Here is an 8,183-nt window from a genome sequence, read left to right as displayed (position 1 = left end):
TCTAATATTTTAATTAATAATATATCTTAATTGTAAAATAAATAATTATTAAATGGCTCTAATTTCTATTAAAAATTTTAAATAAGTTATTGATGTATTCATTTTCTAAATAAAATTTTAAATAAGTTAATTATATTTAAGGATAACTAATTTTTAAATTTATAAATAATTTAAACAAAATTATTCATTTTAATTATTATAATTAAATATTTTAAATAAAAATCCACTTTAATTATTATACATTTTTATTATAATAATTAAAATAATTAATTCATTTAAGTATTATCCAATTTAATTTCTATAGTTAAATAATACATTTTAACTACATTTTTATGTAAGATAAAATGGACAAAATTTCTACTTTCCTAAAATAATTTCAAAGTCTATCTTAATTATGATTATTAAATGTTTAAATATTTTTATATAATTTTGATAATTAAAGATTTTAATGGTATAAATTAATTTAATTATAGGATGTATTTAATTAAAGAGTGATTTAATTATAGGAGGTATTGGGTGCATTATAAAAATAATTTTTTTATTTATTAAGGGTAAAATGGTAATTAAAGGGCAAGGAATGCTCATGCCCCCCAATTTTGGGAGGGATGAGCAATCCTGGTTTTGAGGGGATGAAGTCTCCCTCATTCCCTTTCCCAATCCCATAGGTGCATGCCCAAACAAGGGCATGCACATGGCACAAGGATTGATCCTCATTCCTTGGGGATCAATCCTTGCATCCAAACGGATTGTAAAATGTTTAGCAAATAAAAAACACAATATCATTATTTAATTTTTTGAATGGGGTGGAGGTGGGGATGGTAACCGATCTTCTTCATCCAAATTATTGCTAGCCATTCCTTGAAAACCGACTATTTTATGGTCACTATCCTTGGTAATCATCATAGCATCTTATTCATTATCGCCTAAAAATTCATTTCATTATGAATATTAATATTAAGCATTGACATTAAATATAATTAATAGTTAGAAAAAAGTTAAAAAGAAACAAGTTAGAAATTTGACCTCGAGGTAGTTTAGTTGATTGTTTACTACCTCTCAGTTGCTCCTCCAACATATTTTCTAATTCATTATAGTAAAGTTCTCCTTCCGGTTCTTCGTCCACAACCCAAAATTTGGTTTTTTTTAACTGATTCATAATCCACCGGATTGTAAGATCTAATTTTAGCAGATGACCTATTAAAAAATATTAAATAAGCATCATTTGCATGTAAGGAGTATTTGAAAAATTAAAATCATGAATTTCATACATATGTTGCAAACGTAGGTTATAATGAACATATACCAAGTCATTAAGCCTTTGATGCTCCAACTTATTCATTTTCTTGGTATGTATACATTCAAATACATTCCAATTACGTTCACAACCCGAAGAAGATGCAGTTTGACTCATAATTCTAATGGCTTGTTTTTGCAAATGAGGCACATCACAACCAAAAAATTTCCACCACTCATCTATGAAAAAAATATAAGACAAACATTAGTATAATAAACAATCATATACATTGAATAAAAAAGAAAATGAGATTTACTCACTGGGAGGGGTAGTTTTGCAAGTTGTTAAAGCAAGTGGCCTACTAAAAGTCTTTTGATTTTCTCTAAATATTCTCATCTCTTCCATTAAATCAGTTGATTTAAACAAAGTTTGTCGCTCAATCACATCAAGTATACCACGTTGAACCTCCAACTTTTGGCATAAGTTTTGCTCACTAAATTGAAATGCAGGATTCAACCAATATGCCAACACATGTACATGTATCCCCATGCGCAAGGTTCTATTCCACCGATCTTTAATAATGGAAGTATAGGGCTTATACAAGTGCTTCTTATTTTTGAATAACTCTTTAATTCCCTTGAGAACCCTATATATACCATCATAACATATCTCATTACCGGCTCTCATCGGGATCACAAATCCTTAACAAATGTATTAATGGACCCATGATCTTCTCCACTATCAAACAATTCTTCCAAAAACTTTCATCCAAAATAATTTGCTTCACTTCTCTTCCTTTTGGTAATTTGAGAAATTTTTTATAATCTAAACAAACAACCAAGGACTGTAAGTAATCTTTGTGATCATATAAACTCTTCAATGGGATAAAAGTCCTGGCAAAACGAGTAACTCCGGGATGAACAACTTCTGTCCACTTTGGTTATTTTCTCAACCAATTCGAAACCCACTTGTGATTATAGATGAACACTGTAATTTTCAAGAACTATCAAACTCTCAATAGCTGGCATTTCAGCAATATCTTTTATAATCAAGTTTATACAATGACAAGCGCACGGAGACCAATATATATATATATATATATAAATACTTCTCTGCAATTTTCTTCCCAACAGCCTTGTAATTTGCTCCATTATCTGTCACTACATGCACTACATTTTGAGGACTAAACATCTCAACAATTTCAGAAAAAAAATCACATAATGTCTGAGCATTTGTAATAAAACCCGAGGCATCAACTGATTTAATGAATGATATTCCTTTGGGAGGATATACCAAGAAATTTATTAATGACCTCTACCTATTATCTATCCATCCATCATCCATGATTGTGCATCGTGTTTCAGCCCAAGTTTTTAATTTTGAAAATCATCAATAATTAATTTCACATGTAACTTATAATCTCTAAGGAGAATAACCCTCAATGCATGATATGTAAGACCTGTGTTCCCATGGCCTATACTTGCTACCTTGCTAATTGCGGTTTAATAGAATGGAGAATTGACGACATTCAATGGTATACATGCATCATAGAGCCACATAGCAATCGCCATATCAACATTATGCCACCTCTCATTGCTTTGCATAGAAGCTTTAATAGTGGGTTGGGTAGGATCGGCAACTCCAAGTTTTAGATAAGATTGAATTCCACAACTAGCTTTTTTATTTCCCTTTAGATGATATGTTCACACCCGTACCACTTCTACCAACCAAAACATCATCATCTTCAAATTCATGCATAAACTCTCCATAAAGATCGATCGATATCATCATAAACTTCTTTCTTTTCTTTGGTCTTTTAAACATTGCCTTTTGATCTGGCAAGATGTTGTTTCAGTCTGTTGATTCCCCCACCCGCATTTTGCTTTAAGCAAAAAATTGCACATAAAGATCCTTCTCCCTTGAGAATTTTGGCCCTCAGTTATAAATCTCCATACAATATCTTTTTTATGTTGGATATATACACCCGAAGAAGTTTATTCGATAGATTCAACTTCATTTGACGGTGTTGATTGTGATCTAATAGTTTCCATCTATTTGCAATCCACACATAATTAACAACATATAAAAAAATTGTGCATGTCAACATTGCCCATTTGAATTATCTGTAAACATTAAATAAGTATACATCAAGCAAATATCATGAAAATTTCTTATCTTGTGGAGTCCCAATTGGCATTATGTCGGGCTATAATACATAAAGTTTTCTGTAAGGCATTTTATCAAACATATTGTGTGCAAGATGATTTGATTAAAATTTTAATGCTATATAGATTGTATGCAACATGAAAGTTTACATTTACATTATATACTGATTATTCAAACTTCAAACTGATAGTTTTCAATATATATATATATATATATATGCGCGCGCTATATATATTCTCAATTCATATCGCTCATACACTAGCTTATGCTTCCTATCTTGTTATGTCCGGTGGTCGGAGACTCCAAAGATGGCCAAGTTGCCACCTAAAACAGTCCTTAAAATCTTACACTGTTTTTACTATCTTATAACATTGTTTAGTGAGAGATTATGAGGAAGTGTGTGTTTATTGTGTTTATATAAAGAAACAGAGGATATTGCAGTGCAGAGTACTCAACTTTTGAACCTCAGCACCTAAATTTAAAAAAAAAAACACATAATTAATAAATAAATAATGAATTTAGCGTGACTTAAGTAAAAGAAAAGAAAAGAAAAGTTAACCCCGTGGAATATAAAACACAGTAAATATAAAAGAGAATGAAAACCATGTGAGGATTATTTGTACATGCATTGCTAGTTGGCCAACAGCTAATTGGGTGGCAAAACCTTTGGCCAACAGCTAATTTAAAACATGGTAATTTGGGCATCAGAGATGAGGACTATGCGGCACATAAGAATGCTTTTGCTAGGTTCAATAACTTCAATCAAACTTGAGCCCTTAGTTAGTAGTTAGTAATGACTAATTACCGTTTGATGACATCTAATTGGGTGGCAAAACCTTTGGTCTCGTTTAAGAAAATTTTAAAAAATATGTATTTCAGATTGGGTGGCAAAACCTTTGATGACTCTTTTTCAAAAAAAAAAAACCTTTGATGATTCTAGATGCATTGAAGTTTCAGATTCCTCTTGTATTATACTATTATATTTCATGTTAATATTCTTAGATCTATTTAGTGGCATAAAATGAGTTGGTTGATCATAAGGCATGCATAAAATGAGTTCAATTCTTGATGCATTTTTAGGAGTGTGAGTAGTTGTTGTGTATGAGTGGTCCCAGCGCCCATGTGCGTCCCCGGCTCTTGCTCCATTTGCTCCGTCGAGGTTTGTGCATGCCCCTGTTTTTCTTACTGGCTTCGCCACTCATCTTGGCCAAAAAAAAAAAAAAAATTAAGTGCTAAAGGACATAAAAACTGAAAGCTAGCTCACTTGACACGGGACACCTGCAGCTGCAATCCCTCAAGACTTAAATCAAGAATCAAGATCTATTCTAGAATGGAAGCGTGGCCGGATGTATCAAGATCTATTCTAGAATGGAAGCGTGGCCGGATGTCGGATGATGCTCCGCTAGCCACCATACTTCTTCATTCTCTTATATGCCTCCAGATGTGGATTAGGGTTCTATTCTAGAAGAACTCAAAGAGTCAAAAGCAAGGTTGTCAGACCCGGACCGGCAGAGCCGGTTCAACCGGAAAAACCGGGAACCGGCCATGTGGTCGGCCCGAGTATACCCCATTGATCCGGGTATTAAAAAACCCGGTGTTAACCCGGTGACCCGGGCGGTTCAACCGAGAACCGGTTGACCCAGCCGAGTCAATTGGGTCACAATGTTTAATTTTTTTTTACAATATTTAATAATTTATTATTATTTTCTCATTAGAAACCATAAAATCGTGTATATTTATTAATATTATAATTTATAATCAATAAATAGAATTACAATATATATATATATATATCATAAACATACCAATAAAAATTAACATTTAAAAATAAAATATATTAATGTGTTATGTAAATACTTTCTAAAAATTTAATTTATTAAGAAAATAAAAAAAATAAATGAGTGTAATATTATAAAAATATAAAATTAAAGTATTCTAATTAAATAAAAAATATAAGAAAATTTAAAACAAAATAAAAACTCAATTGAGATATAAGAATTAGTGAATGAAATTTCTTATTTATTTTAAAAAAATCAACCAATAAACAAATAAATAACACTGAGAGAAGTTCTATAATTATATATTAATATATTAAATTTGTAAATATTTAAAAAATATAAAAATAAATAACATAATTAGAAAACTCTACTGTATATAAGGTCATTTATCATTTTTAAATATCAAATTTGAGTAGGTTTTCATAATATAATTATGGGTTTAATATTATATTTGCTCATTATTAATTATTATAATATTTTTTATATTTAATTATTGACCTCGGTTCAACCCCGGTTCGACCCGGTCGAACCCATTGACCCCTGACCCCTGGGCTTAGTCGGGTCATTGCCCGGGCCGGGTCTGACAACCTTGGTCAAAAGAACTCAAACTTCAAAATTAAAAAAAAAATAGAACCAGGGTTAACCCGGTTTGGTCAGTCGAACCCATTGACCCCTAACCCTTGGGTTTAGTCGGGTCATTGCCCGGGCCGGGTCTAACAACTTTCGTCAAAAGAACTCAAACTTCAAAATTAAAAAAAAAAAATAGAACCAAGGTTAACCCGGTTTGGTCAAACAGGGCGGGTTGGCAGGTCTAACTGGTTCAACATCCAGTCAATGATCTATATAAAGCTGGACCGAATTGCTGGCTGATTCAGGTTCTACCGGTCTAACAGGCCGGTCCGGCTCAGATCCCAAAACATTGGAGATGGGGATGCAAGGATTTTTTTTTTTTTTTCCTCCAATGAGGATTCAGAGGTGTGGGATTCTCCGCCTGTCCTTGGCAGAGGCAGGCCCCTCCATTAAACCAATAGTATGTATCTATAGCTTCCCGTCAACGTCCACCTTCCAAAAATTAAAGGCATACACGAAGATTCTTAGCATTATACATAAAAAGTCAACGCGTTGACTTATTCAAAAACTCAATCAAAGAACAATTCAAGAAACGCGGCAATGAAATCACATCATGCTGCTCTAATATTCTCTCTCGGACTTGATTTATATGAAAACAAAGACTTAATACAATAACACTCATTTTCCGTGGAAGTTACGAAGTAACGTAGAAGAAATATCCAAAAGAGAAGGAAGACTTGAGATGTCTTATATAGGTTTCCTTCATCATCTTCAGCACTAATATCGAAACATGGCAAGGATTTTAGCTGCGTTAAGAGAAGCCACGTCATCTTCATCATCAGCAGTAGCATCATCATCTACAGTTGATGGAACTCTTGCAATGATTTGCATGGTTGTAGCTTCAGCGATGATCATGTCCATGATAATATTTGCATGTGGGCATCGTCCAAAGAAGCAGAAGCAGCCACAAAATGTAGCTTATTATGGTGCCGGTGGTTATTATCCAAATACGGCAGCTGGGTACGGTGGTGGCGGCGGCCGTGGAGGAGGAACTGGAGGACTTGGCCTTGGTTTGGCAGCTGGTGCCGTTGCTGGACTTGCCGTCGGTGCTGCTGTTGTTGCTGCTGATAATAGTATTGGTGGTGGCGGGTGCGGTGGGGGTGGGTGTGGTGGCGGCGGCTGTGGCGGTGGTGGTTGCGGCGGTTGAAGTCTCTGGAGAAAGCTTGTGCGTCACATATACATGCTAAGCGGTTTACAGTTTACACTAATAAGATATATATATATATATATATATATCTGTATATGTATATCAGTATATGTATATGTCAAATAAAAACAGAGTATAATGCTCTGTTTCCTGTATGTGGTTGCTGTGATAATATAATTGTTTTTTTTTTTTGGAAAAATATATATGCGAATATATATCCATAAATATGCGTTTGTCATTTTTTTAAATAATAAATCACAAAATATAGTAAAAGTTCAACATCACAAATAATAATAATCAATACAATATATCAAACACTTACAGTAGGTGAACAATTTGTTTCCATAGTGATTCAAACAACAAATTAAATTTTGTTATTATATTGAAGTTTTATTTATATTATTTATGATGTTAATAAATAAAATTTTAATTACACTTATTTATTTGTGTAATAAACTTCCATAATACCTTTGAAATTTAAAGTATATAACAGTTTTCATTGTAGCAGTTGTTTAATTATATTATTTTTTATAAATAATACCTCAAAACTGTTAGTTTTGTCAGTGTAGTTTGTGGGTTTAGTGAATACTCAAACACTCATAGAAATCTGACACTAACCAAATAAAAAAGGAGACACACGAAATTGATAATCAGTTCGGCGTCAACTAGCCTATGTCTGGGCGGCCAAACCCAGAGATAAACAATCCACTAAAAGAGGTAAAAATATATGAATACAAACTCTTTTGTCACTCACACTCACAAATAAAGATCACTGCTCTCTCTAAATTGTCTAGTGCCTAAACTATCTCAAGCTCTCATCAACCACACAATCTCTGAACAAAGTAGCTTATATAGATGCATCAACGTCCCAAATATAGTCCATACCTCTTTTAAATCTCCGCGACTACTAACTTTAGAACCTTCCAAAATTAGCTGTTGCCACTTCTGTTGTAACACAACTTGCAACATGGACCTGACTACTGACTTAACTGAGTTCTGGTTCCATTGCGAAATGACCTCAAGACCCATTAATCTCTCGGTCATGCTTAGTCCGAGTCGATGCAGCCAAATCTCCCAATCCAAACTACCTACCTCCTTAGTTCCTCACCACACAGTCCCCTCGCAAGGGGCGCACGACATTGTGCATCTTCATGAAACTATCCAAACTTGATCTTCAAATCACCCAAGTTTGGTTTTCAAATATTCCTAAGAATAGATCTTCAATAAA

The 8,183-nt window shown here is 33.2% G+C and overlaps 1 protein-coding gene across 1 annotated transcript; it reads left to right on the top strand.

Annotated features, from left to right (window-relative positions):
- Positions 1-6,538: 6,538 nt before the first annotated feature.
- On the top strand, positions 6,539-6,955 carry LOC120267224 (acanthoscurrin-2-like). Its single transcript, XM_039274914.1, has one exon. It carries the CDS (start codon positions 6,539-6,541, stop codon positions 6,953-6,955), a length of 417 nt encoding a protein of 138 aa, XP_039130848.1.
- Positions 6,956-8,183: the final 1,228 nt, after the last annotated feature.

This window comes from Dioscorea cayenensis, chromosome 8 (assembly GCF_009730915.1).
Source record: "Dioscorea cayenensis subsp. rotundata cultivar TDr96_F1 chromosome 8, TDr96_F1_v2_PseudoChromosome.rev07_lg8_w22 25.fasta, whole genome shotgun sequence".
NCBI classification, from domain to species: Eukaryota; Viridiplantae; Streptophyta; class Magnoliopsida; order Dioscoreales; family Dioscoreaceae; genus Dioscorea; species Dioscorea cayenensis.
Note: the sequence above shows the minus strand (reverse complement) of the source record. Positions and strands in the feature narration are given on the sequence as shown.